The sequence below is a fragment of the Podarcis vaucheri genome, assembly GCF_965113315.1.
Source record: "Podarcis vaucheri genome assembly, chromosome: 12".
Lineage (NCBI taxonomy): Eukaryota > Metazoa > Chordata > Lepidosauria > Squamata > Lacertidae > Podarcis > Podarcis vaucheri.
This window is the reverse complement of record NC_138750.1, coordinates 19,019,322-19,035,001: the sequence shown is the minus strand read 5'-3', so window position 1 is coordinate 19,035,001 and position 15,680 is coordinate 19,019,322. Positions and strand designations below refer to the sequence as shown.

General features: G+C 47.8%; 1 protein-coding gene across 1 annotated transcript in view; it reads left to right on the top strand.

Moving 5' to 3' along the window:
• The window catches only part of LOC309515565 (uncharacterized protein), a 144,992-nt gene that overhangs the window by 105,113 nt on the left and 24,199 nt on the right, over nt 1-15,680 (top strand). Inside the window, exon 3 of the mRNA XM_082193585.1 lies at nt 11,807-11,889. Coding sequence (XP_082049711.1) covers nt 11,807-11,889 — 83 coding nt within the window. The remainder of the gene's footprint in view (nt 1-11,806; nt 11,890-15,680) is intronic.

Here is a 15,680-nt window from a genome sequence, read left to right as displayed (position 1 = left end):
TTGAATTTAGCTTAATGATGTGTTTTCAGCTGTATGCAATTATTTCCCATATATTCAATAAACCTTTTCCAATCTTCTTTAAATGTATGTTCTTCTTGTTCTCTTAATCTATATGTTAAGCCTGCAAGTTGTGCCTATTCTGTCAACTTAAGTTGCCACTCTTCTTTGGTTGGGACCAGGGCCGTCTTACCCATAGGCGCTAGGGGTGTGGGGCACCCGGACGCCAGGCTCTCAGGGGCGCCAGGCCAAGAGTCCAGGGCCCGAGAGTTGAGTCCGGGGAAGAGCCTGCCTGTTGGTTGGAGTGCCGTGGCGGGCTCTTCTGCTGCGGGCGGCTCTGTGCTGCGAGTTCGGGAGCGACCAAGCCAGCGAGATGCTGAGGCTGCCAGCCGGCTCTGCCCTCCTGCACGCCTGGGACTGGGCAACCTGGGGGGGGGGCAGGCGGATCTTTGCACCCTGGCACCACATATGCTTAAGGCAGCCCTGGTTGGGACCTCGCTCGTTTCTTATTTTTAGGCTAACAAAACATGGGCTGCAGTAGTGGCATATAAATAGCCTTTTAGAAGAACCACAGCCCTTTCCATGAAGGCCCATCTGTTATAAAATCCAGATCAGCCCATGGTGAAAACTATGGACCCTGTGACACAGGTCTAGATTAAAAACCAGCTGCACCCTTGTCCCAGCACATCTTTAGAGCAGAGATATGGCCCTTCAGATGTTGTTGCTCTGAGATGATGGGAGAAGGACTTCAACAACATCTTGGAGGGCAGCAAGTTCCCGACTGGCCTTTGCTCCACGCTCTCCCTGAATGGCCGGAATGTGGCTTTGAGCTGCTATAATAATGCCTGTTTTTGCGGGTTATGATAGCGGAGATTAATTCTTGCATTTTCTTTTTGATGTTCAGACAATAGATAGCTACTGAAAACAAGCCAAAAGCCACCTAGAGTTCATAGGTAATATTCTGCTTTTTTTTACGGATGGCGTCTGGTCTGACTCATGTTCCTTGAAAGTGGCAAAGTTTGGAGGATAACATCATCATGGCAGCCTTGAACTGATCTTGCCTGACGCTGTGGTTTTTTGGCAGTTGCTAAAAAGCGATATAAATGAAGGTGGAAATCTGGATTACTGCATGTAGGCAATAAATTTTTCCAGTATCCTGTCTGGAAAATGAGCACCGATTCTGAAGCACTGCATCTGTTTGCCACCTATTTGCACTAACTTGTCTTAAATTCCGCTGTTTGCCTCATATATATTCCTGTCAGCCTCCAAGTGTCTCTTAATATTCCCATCTACTCCACAAGTGCATTTGAAATCTTTGTTAAGACGGGCTGGAAGTGAGCAGGAAATGAAACGTTCCTGATTTAAAATAGCTTCTGTATATTCTCTTGCCTCTCTCCATGGCACACAATTAGAATGTTAAAAGAAAGGGTTTTTCCCCCTAAAAAAAAAAGGATATTAGAAGAAACAAAATCGCCTGTAATTTCATCTATAGGTTCCTTTCACAGATCTTTCCATGTGGTCATTAGAGAAATAATATTAATACTGCAATAACTGTAAGTGATTTTGCTAGAATGTTTCTACATCACAGGTCTTTTGCATGTACAAGGTGAATGAGAATCAGGCTACATAAAGACCATACATTTAAAGTGCACCCCCCTCAAGAATCCTGGGAACTGTAGTTTACCCCTTCGCAGGGCTGCAGTTCCCAGCACCCATAATGAACTACAGTTCCCAGGAAAATTTGAAGGAAGCAAGGTGCTTTAAGTGTGTGGCGTGTGCACAGTTTCAGATCTATCCAAATGAAAATCTAAGTACCTCCATGTACGTAGCATACTGATATTCAACAATCTATAAGTAATCATTAGTATGGAAGAAGCTGTCCTTTATCAACACGGGAGTGAGGCCTGCAACAAAATGGTTGCTCATCTGTCACAGGAGTGCTCCTGTTCAGGGTTCCAGCCAGACAGTCACCTTCTTTTCCAGGTTACCATAAACCGGTTTCCTAGCTCCAGTCCAGGAATGTTGTCTGAGGCTATGAATGAGGGGCTTGAGAAGAGGACAATGAGGATTTGGGGCATGGGTGGAGGTAATAGAGGAAGGCAAATGTCTGAGCAAAATAGCAGGGATGCATACCCTTCAACATTTCTCTGATGAAAATAGGGATGTCAATAATAATAATAATAACAGCAACAACAATAACAATAACAATAGTGGGTTTTTCTAAAAAAAAAAGTTTAGGGGTACTCTCATTTTGACTCAAGAAAATTACCATTTTATAGTTCAAATTGGGGAAAATAAATACGGTAAATAGACAAAAGTACAAAGATTCACAAAATGTTTAGGGATATGTGCACCTCTGCATCTCCCCAGAAAAAAGCACTGATAATAGTTGTTATTATTATACCCCTCCCTCCACAATTATGGTTCTAAGCTCACAGATTATACAAGTGAAAAAGCTAATGAGTAACGAATTCTAGGTCATTCATAAACCTGAAGAGCTCTACAGAAAGTGACAAAAAGCAGTCTTGCAAGAGAGGGGCGTCCCCTCCACTGGTTCTGTGTCTATGAGCACTATGGTCTCCTAGGTTGTGGGTTCAAGTCCCATGTTGGGCAAAAGATTCCTGCGTCGTAGGAGGCTAGATGACGCTTGGGGTCCCTTCCAACTCTACAGTTCTATGATTCTATGAAAAGATGCTATACTAAGGGTGGTCGGATGGTGGTTCTCCAGCTGTACAAGAGGTGCAGCGGGACAGATTTTGGAACGTGAATAGAAGCTGGCTGAATAAGTGCACTTGTGTTGGGTGGAAACTAAAATGTTGCCTTTTCTCCTGGCTATAACCCACCCCAACTGCATGGGACACTCGGTTAGCATAGAGGTTTTTAAAACAGAGGTGCAAGGACCACTTTTAAGTGCACTTCCTGCAGTGATAAAAGGGTTGGTGGTCTTTAATGTCCCCACCATGGTTCTATTCGTCTATAGATCTCGCCAGGAGCCAATAGCACTGGGGGTCCTGCGTGCCTTTTGGAAGAAGGAAAGAAGTTGCAGAAGCTTGGTGGGGTTGGAGAACGTGCGCCTTTCCAGACACTGGTGGACTCCAAGTCCTATCAGCTAAAGCTTAGCCAGTGAACAGGGATGATGGGAACTGGAGTCCAACAGCATCCATGTGGCCACATCCCATCTTAGGAGTTTTGCACAACACCATCCATAAGTGCTCTAAGCACTTCGTGCAGGTGAACTCAGCAATCCTTGTAACAAGTCTGTGAAATAGACCATATTAGAGAAGCCAAGTTACAGGGAACCAGGCAGAGGGCCTTCTCAGTAGTGGCACCCGCCCTGTGGAACGCCTTCCCACCAGATGTCAAAGAGAAAAATAACTACCAAACTTTTAGAAGACATCTGCAGCCCTGTTTAGGGAAGCTTTTAATGTTTAATAGGTTATTGTATTTTAGGGTTCTGTTGGAAGCTGCCCAGAGTGGCTGGGGAAACCCAGCCAGATGAGTGGGGGAATAAATAAATTATTATTATTATTATTATTATTATTATTATTATTATTATTATTATTGTTATTATTTATATCACTCACCAGCGAGTTACAGCTGAGGTCAGGACTGAAAGGGGTTTCTTGGCTCACAGCTCTGTGTCAGAGGCACGGAAAGTCTCTGGTGGCAATGCATGATCTATAAACGCATGTTTCTGTACAGCAGTGCCTTCTTTCATTGGCACCAGTTCTGTTGCAGAGAGTGCTTGGCATCTAAGAATAGTACTCCTTGTTGCTTTATTTGCAAAAAAAAAAAAAGGGGGGGACGGGGACTGTGTTGATTGGCAGCTGCATCCTCAGCACAGATGCAACCATGGCTGGTCTCAGCAGGATATTTAAAAAGCAGAGAAAATATATATATATAATCTCAATACTGAGGTAAAGTTTGGCTCATAGCAGGGATACTTATCTCACCTCTGAGATTTGCATTTAGAACACAGGAAGCAGCGGTTGCAGAACAAAACTCTTGGTCTTGACACGCACAGTGGAATCTTCCTCAAACCAAACAGGGATATGACAGTTTCACTGAAAACAATATTATTAATATCTATTATTATAATAGATTCATAGAACTGGAAGGCCCCCCCCCCTGCAATGCATGAATCTTTTTGCCCAGCATGGGGCTAGAACCCCCAACCCCTGAGATTAAGAGTTGCACGCTGTACTGACTGAGCCAGCTTCCTATACGCTAATCATTTATAAGCAGAACTGCTTGATACTTTGGATTTGCGAAGTGCTTCAGAATCTCTACTCTGTGCTGGGCTTGACACAACTGATGTGGCTGACAAATTAGCACGAGAATGTGACTTATGAATCCATTCCAAGCTCAGTGGTTAAGTGTAAAAGAATGAAATAAAAGCACATTCCCTTTGAATCACTTTTGAAATGAATTTGGCCAGAGATGGTCCCCCATTAAATGTAAAGGGACCCCTGACCATTAGGTCCAGTCGTGGCCGACTCTGGGTTGCAGTGCTCATCTCGCTTTATTGGCCGAGGGAGCCGGCGTACAGCTTCCAGGTCATGTGGCCAGCATGACTAAGCCACTTCTGGCGAACCAGAGCAGCGCATGGAAACGCTCTGTACCTTCCGGCCGGAGCGGTACCTATTTATCTACTTGCACTTTGACGTGCTTTCGAACTGCTAGGTTGGCAGGAGCTGGGACTGAGAAACAGGCTCACCCCGTTGCAGGGTGTCAGGGAACTGACATCAGAGGAAAGGGAGTTGGTAGGGCTCCCAGAGACTGGGAGAGAGTCAGCAGCCAAAGCAGGGACAAGGAGGGGGAGCGAGGGGTCTCTGGAGGAGGATCTCAGTAATGCTGAGAGAGACGCAGCAGCCCAGGCAGGAAACAGCAGGGGAGAGAAAGGGGTGAGAGACACATCCAGCGAAAATAGCGGGGAGGTGTCAGAAGCAACTGCAGGGAGACCCATGCTTCGCCGGAAGCTGCCACGTCGTGAGTCCAGGAGACGCGTTTCCGTTAAGGAACTTCTTTGCTGGAAGCGCTTCCACAGGCAGCCACTGTCAGACACTACTAGTGACTAGAGCAGACATGTCTGAGGAGCTCTGTCACACACAGAGGTTTGTGGGGCCGCACAAACTCTGAAGGGGCACAATTTTAAGCACAAGCAGCTAATCATCCCCTGACAGCAGTCTGACAGTCTTTGTACGCTGCCTGTGCAGGAGAAAGCATCATGAGCAACCCAGCCGGAACCGGAGAGGCAGGGGTTGGAGCTGGTCCAAGCTTGGAAGAAAGGTATCAAGCTCTGGAGGTCCAACTTGCGCTGCAGACGGCGAGGCTCGAGGAGAGAAGGGCTCAGGATGCTGACAAAAAGGGGAGAACCACTCAGTTCCCCAGAAAGGTACCAGGATTGGTGCAGAAGTTTGGGGGGGACCCCAAGGATTACCATGCCTTTAGGACCGAGATGCAATATGCCCTGAATGTGCAGTTTGATGAGTTCCCTGATGAGGAATCGCGAGTTGCTTTCGTAATTGGGCATCTTGAGAAGGGGGCGCGGGACTGGGTTCGACCCCTGATGGCAACGCACAACGATATCCTAAAGGACACTATGAAATTCTTTCGTGCAATGGATATCATGTTTTCCAGCGATATTGAGGAAGGGGTGGTGCGCAGACAGCTAATGGCTTGCAAGCAGGGAAGCAGATCTGTCCGTGAGTACTGGACTGAATTTACCATGCTGATTCACAGATTGGGGTGGGATTTATCGGCAGCACCCATTCAGATGCTATTTGAAGAAGGTCTTTCTTCGGCTGTGAAAGACGAGCTGTCCAGGAGCCCCAGGGCGGTGTCTATGGATCAGCTGACCAAATCTGCGCTGACCATTGGAGCGCGCCAGGAGGCAAGAGCCTTGGAGAGGCGGGAAGGGAGAGGGGAACGTTGGAAGGAGTTACGCATTCCAGACATTCCTGAGCCAGCTTTCCCGCCGGCAGAGCCGATGGAAATCGGAACAGCCCGCGCGCGCGCAGTTTCAAAGCCCAGTGAGGGGGCGAAGAAGGAGGGAAAGGGAGCCCGGAAATGCTATCTCTGCCAACAGCCAGGCCACTTTGCCAGAGTCTGCCCCCAGAGGAAGGAATGGCAAGGGATGGTGGGAGCAGTTGAGGGGGGAGAGCAGGGAGAAACGGAGCAGGTAAAAGCCAACGCCTGGTTGCCACCGTCAGGGCACTGCAGCCAGGCCAAAGAGCAGTGAAAGTGCCCGTGCCAGAAGCTCCTCGACCTGCTCTAGTGATTGAAGTGTCGCTAGAGCTGCAAAATGGACACCCCCTAAAAATAAAGGCGCTGTTGGACTCAGGCAGCTCCTGCAATTTTATGAGCAAGGAGTTTGCTGCTGAACATCAGATACAGACTATCCCTTTAAGCAACCCCCTGCAGGTGACCACAATCGATGGCAGGGAACTGTTGGGAGGAGGAGTTAGCTTGCAGACCGTCCCAATGATAATGAGGGTGGCAAGGCACACAGAACTGATAGCGTTTAATGTGGCCACCTTGGGAGGCGCTCCCATTATTTTGGGAATGAGCTGGCTAGCCTTACATGATCCGCTGGTGGGCTGGCATCAAAGAGTGGTTTCCTTCGGTTCAGCACATTGCTTAGAACACTGCAGGGGGGAAAAGGGGTCAGCAGGGGCCCAAGCCACCCTGGCAGGGACTGAAGTAATGGGGAAGGGGAAGGTGCCACCACAGTATGCTGATCTCAGCGACGTGTTCAGCGAGAAGGAAGCTGACCAACTACCCCCGCATAGGCCCTTTGATTGCCAGATCAATTTACTCCCTGGAGCACAGCTTCCTGTAGGCAAGTTGTATGCCATGTCAGACAGGGAAATGCAGGAGTTGCGAGCGTTCATTGACAAGAACCTGAAGAGAGGCTTCATCAGAGAGTCCAAGGCAGCGGGGGGTAGCCCAGTGTTTTTTGTGGATAAAAAAAACACGGACAAGCCGAGACTGGTATGTGACTTTAGGCGGTTAAATGCAGTGACAGAGCCGGCGGCTTTTCCTATGCCCAGGATTGATGATATTTTGACCAGGGTGCGGAAAGGAAAGATTTTTACAAAGCTGGACCTAAGGGGGGCGTACAACCTGATACGTATAAGGAAAGGGGATGAATGGAAGACCACCATGTTCACCCCTTTGGGGGCATTTGAATACCTCGTTATGCCTTTTGGATTACAAACAGGCTCCGCGTGTTTTCAAGCCTTCATGAACCACGTACTGGGGCCTTTGCTCTACAAGAATTGCGTGGCCTTCTTAGATGACGTGTTGGTGTATTCGGAGAATGAGGAGCAACATGTGAGAGACGTCAGAGAAGTGTTGAGCAGGCTGCAAGCCAACAGGCTGTGGGTGAAACTGGAGAAGTGTCAGTTTCATACCAAGGAGGTGGAATTCCTGGGGTACCGCTTGTCAGACAAGGGGTTGGCCATGGACCCCGGCAAGGTTCAAGCGGTGCTGGAATGGAAAACACCCAAGACCAAGAAGGATGTGCAGAGGTTCCTAGGGTTTGGAAACTTTTATCGTAAGTTCATCCGAAACTTCGCCCACCTGACGGCGCCCATCACGGACTGTCTCAGTAGTAAAAAGAAGTTTGTTTGGACGGGGGAGGCGGAGCGAGCGTTTGAGGAACTGAAAAGGGCCTTCGCCTCTGATGAACAACTTCTACATGTGGATTTACAAAAAAAGCTGAGGGTCGAAACAGACGCTTCTGACAGAGCCATAGGGGCGGTGCTTCTTCTGCAGCCGGGGAAGGAGGGGTCAGAGTGGCGACCGTGTGCCTTCTTTTCGCGAAAGCTGAACAAATCTGAGAGGAACTACACGGTGTACGACCGGGAACTTCTTGCGATTCATGAGGCCTTCCGGAGATGGAGGCACCTGCTAATTGGTGCACAACAGAAGGTGCAAGTGTGCACGGACCATAAGAATCTAGAGTATTGGAGAACTGCGCGAGTGCTCAACCAACGGCAGTTGAGATGGGCCCAGGAGTTCTCCAAATTTAACTTTGAGATTTGTTACGTACCAGGCCCAGAGAACGTTAGGGCGGACGCTCTCTCACGCAAACCTGAATATTTGGAGGGAGAGGGTGCACCCGAAGAGACCCATGTCATTCCCGAGGACCGCTGGGTGTGTGGGGCGGCATTGGTGGGGCAAAGGGAACTGGTAGAGGGAACGGTGCAGGATGAATACGCCCAGGACAAACTCAGGGGTCTCAGGAGGGAGGGAGACAAACCCGGGGGTTTTGAGGAGAGAAACGGGGCGTTGTACTACAAGGGAGCGTTATACATACCTGAAGGGGAATTGAGGGAAAAGGTACTCAAGCAACTGCACGATAGCCCCACAGCAGGGCATTTTGGGCAACACAAAACCATGTGGCTGGTTACCAGGGAATTCTGGTGGCCCAAGGTCAGGGAAGATGTGCGGGAGTATGTGAGAGGGTGTGACCAATGCCAACGAGCCAAGGGGGAGAGGCGGGCACCGGCAGGTTTATTAGAACCACTACCCACGCCAGAAAGGCCATGGGAGGCAGTGGCAATAGATTTCATGACTGATCTGCCCAGGTCCAAAGGGAAAACAGCCATCATGGTTGTGGTAGACCTGTTAACCAAGATGGCCCACTTTATAGCCTGCTCACATGCGGTCACAGCGGAAGAAACCGCTAAATTGTTTGTGGAAAATGTGTTTAGGCTGCATGGCGCCCCCTTGAGGGTGGTTTCTGACCGAGGGAAACAATTTACTTCCAGGTTCTGGAGGAAGCTCATGAGCTTATTGCATGTAGAGGTGAATTTCTCAACTGCCCGTCATCCAGAAACCAACGGGCAGGCGGAAAGAGCTAATGGTGTCCTCCAGCAATATTTGAGGTGTTATGTGAATGACAGAGAGAATGATTGGGTGGAGAAGCTGGCGTTGGCAGAATTTGCCTACAACAATGCAGAGAACGTGTCCACGGGGATGAGCCCCTTTTTGGCTAATCACGGGTGTCATCCCCGAGCCTTCCCAGGGGGGGAAGGGGAGAACTGGAGCGTTCCAGCCGCAGAACAGTTCGTTGAAGAAATGGAAGCGATCCATCGCCAGCTCCAACTTAATTTAAACAGGGCGAAGGAGGAATATAAGAGGCAGGCAGACAAAACCAGAAGGGAAGGGGAAAGCATTAGGGTGGGGGACCAGGTGTGGCTGTCCACCCAAGGGTTACCATTCAAAGGAGGTTGTAAGAAGTTAAGACCCAAAAGGCTGGGCCCATTTGAAGTCACGCAACAGGTCAACCCAGTGGCTTTCAGACTCCGGTTACCGAACCACATGAAGTTGCACCCAGTGTTCCACAGGTCGTTGCTGTCACCGTATAAAGGGGACAGAGAGGGGAGGGTCAATAGGGGACCAGCTATGGAGGAAAAAGAACACAGCTACCATGTAGCGGAGATTCTCGATTCCAGGTGGAAGGGAGAGCAAGTAGAGTATTTGGTAATGTGGGAAGGGGAGCCGGAGTCGGAAAACACCTGGGTCAGGGCAGAGGATGTAGATGACGAGGTTTTGATTGAAACTTTTCATCAGAGATTCCCGCGTAAACCCCAGCCAGTGGCGAGGTTCCGGAGGGAATACTTCGCCACCACCGACGAAGAAGAAGAGTTGGAGGGGTTCTCTGATTCCGAGGTGGAGGAGGATTCAGCGAGCCGGAACGAAGACCGATGGAGGGAAATGTTCGAGACGTCTGAAGATGAAGAGGATTCTTTTCGGGGTTTCAGCTCCTCACCGCCCAGAGGAGAGAGTAGGGGCGGGGGAGAAGGGGGCCCTGGAGGGGAGGTGGATGTCAGGGAACTGACATCAGAGGAAAGGGAGTTGGTAGGGCTCCCAGAGACTGGGAGAGAGTCAGCAGCCAAAGCAGGGACAAGGAGGGGGAGCGAGGGGTCTCTGGAGGAGGATCTCAGTAATGCTGAGAGAGACGCAGCAGCCCAGGCAGGAAACAGCAGGGGAGAGAAAGGGGTGAGAGACACATCCAGCGAAAATAGCGGGGAGGTGTCAGAAGCAACTGCAGGGAGACCCATGCTTCGCCGGAAGCTGCCACGTCGTGAGTCCAGGAGACGCGTTTCCGTTAAGGAACTTCTTTGCTGGAAGCGCTTCCACAGGCAGCCACTGTCAGACACTACTAGTGACTAGAGCAGACATGTCTGAGGAGCTCTGTCACACACAGAGGTTTGTGGGGCCGCACAAACTCTGAAGGGGCACAATTTTAAGCACAAGCAGCTAATCATCCCCTGACACAGGGATTCGAACTGCCGACCTTCTGATCGGCAAGTCCTAGGCTCTGTGGCTTAACCCACAGTGTGAATGCTTGACTGTATTGGTTTATTTTTATTCTTATTTTGTGTGTGTACAGTGTTACCTCGGGTTAAGAACTTAATTCGTTCTGGAGGTCTGTTCTTAACCTGAAACTGTTCTTAACCTGAAGCACCACTTTAGCTAATGGGGCCTCCCGCTGCCGCTGCGCTGCCGCTGCACGATTTCTGTTCTCATGCTGAAGCAAAGTTCTTAACCCGAGGTACTATTTCTGGGTTAGCGGAGTCTGTAACCTGAAGCATATGCAACCTGAAGCGTATGTAACCCGAGATACCACTGTATATATAATTACACACACACACACTTACACATAAACATATAAAATTACACACACACAGTGTTTGTGTGTGTGTTGTGTGTGTGTGTGTAATTTTATGCTGTGAAGCACCCTGAGATCCAAAGATGAGGGGTGGTATACAAATTTAATAAATAATAATAATAATATCTCCTAATATTCATTTGGAAAATGGACAAGTAGCAACCAATTTACTTATTTGAGTACTAGGAAACTGAGTCTTACAAGAGAGATTCAAACCACCACCACCCTTTATTTTGGAACTCAAGTATCAGTTCAGTTTGAGTCTTCCTAATCTGCGGTTCCCTAAACAATATGCAAACCCAAAATCACAGCTACATTTTGAAAACTGCTCTTCTCCAAATGTTGCGTTGCAGTTCTCCAACAAAAACAAGGTGCACAAAACATATAACAGGGGAAGCCTGCATAACTGCCTATATTACAGAAAATAACATTGAAATACCTTACATTCGGAAAAAGTGCTTGCAAAAGATCAGGCAAAGCTGCACACACCAATGTAGATTAGAAATGCACACTAGAATGCTGGTGAGGTCATAAGGATATTATTATTATTAAAGCCAATTCATGCAAAATAGGGGAGACGAAGTATCTCCGGTTTTGGAACTGACAGCCCCCTGCCCCCTCATCAAGATCATTGAAACCCTACCCAATACTGTTTGGCAAGTAATCCATAAAGTTAGAAAAAGTAAAAAAAAAATTATTTTTGGAGTGGGGAGAGCCAAGTTGTTCACTCAGTGCGCATGCTGTACTCTGCAGCACACAGAATTAGCAGTGAAACGCTCATCAGAGGACAGCTAATACATTTTGAAGGAGATTAATAAATCAACATCAACAATACATTCAGTTCCATTTATTAGTGCCAAACCTTCCTATGGCATTTTGTTTTGAAAAGTATTCGAAATGCAGCTGGAATCTGCCAGCAGAACTGCAGAATGCAAAACATTTGTGTGTGTTTTGCCTCTTAAGAACAAAACCCCAAGCCATCCCTGTGTCTCTGAAGTGATGATCTCCATGCCTTCCTTTTTTCTTCAGCGGTAACTACTCTGGCAATAGACATGTAGGTTTCTCAGATTCACCCACAAGTGGCAGAACAAAACATTAACTTTCCCTGTCATTTCTTGTTCACAGCTTCAGCCGGAAAAGGTGGAGAGGAGAGATGCTCTGAGGAGGGGAAAGAGCGGATTAGTGTTCACACATCTCTTTGAAACATGGTGAGTCTCCTGTGACTTTAGAGGAAGGAAGCTGGTTTACACTGAATGTTGCTGATGGCAGCAGCAGGGGGAGTCTTTCCTGTGTCAGGCCATAGCTTTTTAATCTGATGCACACACAGCATGCCACAGCTGGCTTGCAACGTCCAGCTAAACCTATAAATCTGTGGAAATAAAACCTCTCTCAGATAGATAGATAGATAGATAGATAGATAGATAGATAGATATTAGTGATGTATGGAAGTGAGAAGTGAGAGCTGGACCATAAAGAAGGCTGATCGCCAAATAATTGATGCTTTTGAATTATGGTGCTGGAGGAGACTCTTGAGAGTCCCATGGACTGCAAGAAGATCAAACCGATCCATTCTGAAGGAAATCAGCCCTGAGTGCTCACTGGAAGGACAGATCGTGAAGCTGAGGCTCCAATACTTTGGCCACCTCATGAGAAGAGAAGACTCCCTGGAAAAGACCCTGATGTTGGGAAAGATTGAGGGCACAAAGAGAAGGGGATGACAGAGGACAAGAAGGTTGGACAGTGCTCTCGAAGCTACCAGCATGAGTTTGACCAAACTGCGGGAGGCAGTGAAAGACAGGAGTGCCTGGCGTGCTCTGGTCCATGGGGTCACAAAGAGTCAGACACGACTAAACAACAACAACAACAACAAATATATATATATATATCCCTCTCTTTTCTCATCGGTTCATTCCTTCTGTTGCTCATGGCGGGGGGATTCCTATTTATTTTGTTGTTGTTCATATATTTATTTAATCTCCTCCTATAATAACATACAACACATACAAAAGTTAACACATACAAAAACCCAGCAGTTACATTTAAGACAGAACATACTCGTGGCAAAGATGCATTCATCCAGTTGGGAATGCCTGGTGGAACAGTCATTATGTCCAATTGCTTCTGGGAAGTGCAGATATGTTAACATTTGAGACCCATTGCTGTAACATAGCAACTATTGTGAAAAGGGCCTGTTTTGGCACAGTGACCCGTAAGGAGGCCGATATGGGACTGCAAAGCTTTGCTTGCATCATAACGCTACTATAGCCTATAAACAATTCTTCCTTTCCACTCATTTTCTCCAGATACAAAAAATAAGTTTGGCTAGGTCAAAATGGCCTTGGAAGAGGAACAGAAGTGGAGGATCAGTGTCAGGGAACTGCCATCAGCTCAGAGGCGAGAGGTGGAAGGGCAGTTATGTTATAGGGAACCTCTGAAAATCTTGCGAAGCAGTTCCTCCTCTGGCGAGGAGGGAAGCCCCACCTCCAGTGGAGAGGAAGTGGTGGAAGCAGGGGATGCTAGGGAGAGCCTCAACATCAAGCCTGAGCAAACCAGAGGGGAGGGAAGTACCCCTTTGCCAGCGCCCATTCTGTGCAGTAGGTTTAGGCGCAGGGAAAGGAGAAGGTTGGGGGTCACGCGACTGTTATGCTGGGGGAGGTATAAGGACCGCACACTCCCAGATTCTACTAGCGAGTAAGCCAGACATGAACTTGCGACGCTCTTCACTGTAAATAAAGGTAAAGGGACCCCTGACTATTAGGCCCAGTCGTGGCCGACTCTGGGGTTGCGGCGCTCATCTCGCTTTATTGGCCCCTCGGCGTACAGCTTCCGGGTCATGTGGCCATTTACCTTCCTGCCGGAGTGGTACTTATTTATCTACTTGCACTTCATGCTTTTGAACTGCTAGGTTGGCAGGAGCAGGGACCGAGCAACGGGAACTCACCCCATCACGGGGATTCGAACCGCCAACCTTCTGATCAGCAAGCCCTAGGCTCAGTGGTTTAGACCACAGCGCCACCCGCATCCCTGTAAATAGTTTGCACTAATAATAAAGCCTGGAAAAGACAGGTCAGTCTTGCCGGTTTGCTCTCGGTCAACCACACCAGCACCTGACAATCAGTTTCCAAGGGAAGGGCTAAGAATGGCTCCAGCTACCCTGCTACACCCTTGCTACCATCCCTGAAAGAGGCTACTACGGACGGTGGGTGTGGAATTCACTGCCGATTGTCATGACGACTATAAAATACACCCCATAAGCAGATAGCAATCCTAATTTTGTTTGCTTACAGCATTTCTATCCCCCCTTTCCTCCACAGAACTCAAGGTGACGTACATGGCTTTTCCTCAGGGGTTCCTTTCAGCCAGATCTCACTGGAATTCAGTTACAGCACTTCTCAGGTGGGCACCATTGCTGTTATAAGAGAACATGGTGAGTTCTGGCACCTCTTCTAGGAAAAAATAGCACTGGCTCTCCTCCTCTTCTTCACTGTTATCCTCACAACCTCATTGTGACATGGGCCAGTCAGTGCTGGGATTGTCTGTAGCGGCTTTCCATCGGTGGAATGCTCTCCCCGGGGAGGTTCGGCTGGTGCCTCCATCATACATTTTTAGGCGCCAGGCAAAAATGTTCCTCTTCAACCAGGCCTTGGGCTGATTTGACATCTGATGGCCTTTTAAATGTGTTGCCGGCGCGGGGGGGGGGATAGTTTGTTGCTGTTCTTGATTTTATTATCCATTTTGTGGATTTTATATTGCCATTTTATGTTGTGAACTGCCCTGAGCTCTACAGATGGAGGGTGGTATGCAAAAAAATAATTTGAACCCTGGTTCCCTAGATCCCAGTCCCCCAAAGGACAGACAGTCTGCCTTGTTTAAAACAGTAATTCCCATGGACACAATGGCTTCTGCTACAGCGCTAGGATATTGTACCTGCTGTTTAGCTATTGCTAAAGGGGACAGAGGTGTCCATAGTGCATGTTGTTGGTTTTTTTTGCAAGAGAAGGGTAATTTGGGGGGACGGGACCCAACAAACATCTTCCTCCTATCCAAACAAGGAAGCCTTTGCTGAATCAAAGAGCCTTCCATCCGTGGAGAAACACAACTAGATATAGTAGTACCTCAGGTTACAGATGGTTCAGGTTACATACACTTCAGGTTACAGATTCCGCTAACCCAAAAATAGTGCTTCAGGTTAAGAACTTTGCTTCAGGATGAGAATAGAAATCATGCTCCGGCGGTGCGGCAGCAGCAGAAGGCCCCATTAACTAAAGTGGTACCTCAGGTTAAGAACAGTTTCAGGTTAAGAACGGGCCTCCAGAACGAATTAAGTTCTTAACCTGAGGTACCACTGTATAACCCATCATGTGGAGTGTCAAACATTGTGCCTGTGTAACATAATAAATGATATTTGTTCAAAAACACGCTGCCTATTTTTGGGTTAGCCAGCATTTAGGGAAGCAGCTGTAAATGTACAACTGCTGATCGCCACAGAGTCATCAGAGTTCTCCGTTAACTACGCAACTCCTTAACTTGAGAAATGCACTTAAAATAAAAGCAAGGTTCTGCATTACTGATTTAAGTAAAGTGGACTGTTCAATGGTGACAATACTCAGCATCAATTTCACACTGCGATCAAGGAGTTGCAGTGACTGAGTTTACAGGGAAGTCCCGTATTATCAGACCATAAGACACACCTAATTTTTGAAGGAGGAAAACAAGAAAAAAATTATTCTGAATCCCAGAAGCCAGAACAGCAAGAGGGATCGCTGTGCAGTAAAAGCAGTGATCACTCTTGCTGTTCTGCCTTCTGGGATAGCTGTACAGCCTGCATTCGCTCCATAAGATGCACACACATCTCCCCTTACTTTTTAGGAGGGGAAAAGTGCATCTTATAGACTGAAAAATATGGTATGTTATCTCTTGGCCAGGGAACACGGTCCATTACTCTAATACAACCCAAGATTATATCTTTAAGGGATAGCAAAATAACCGATTTTCAAGC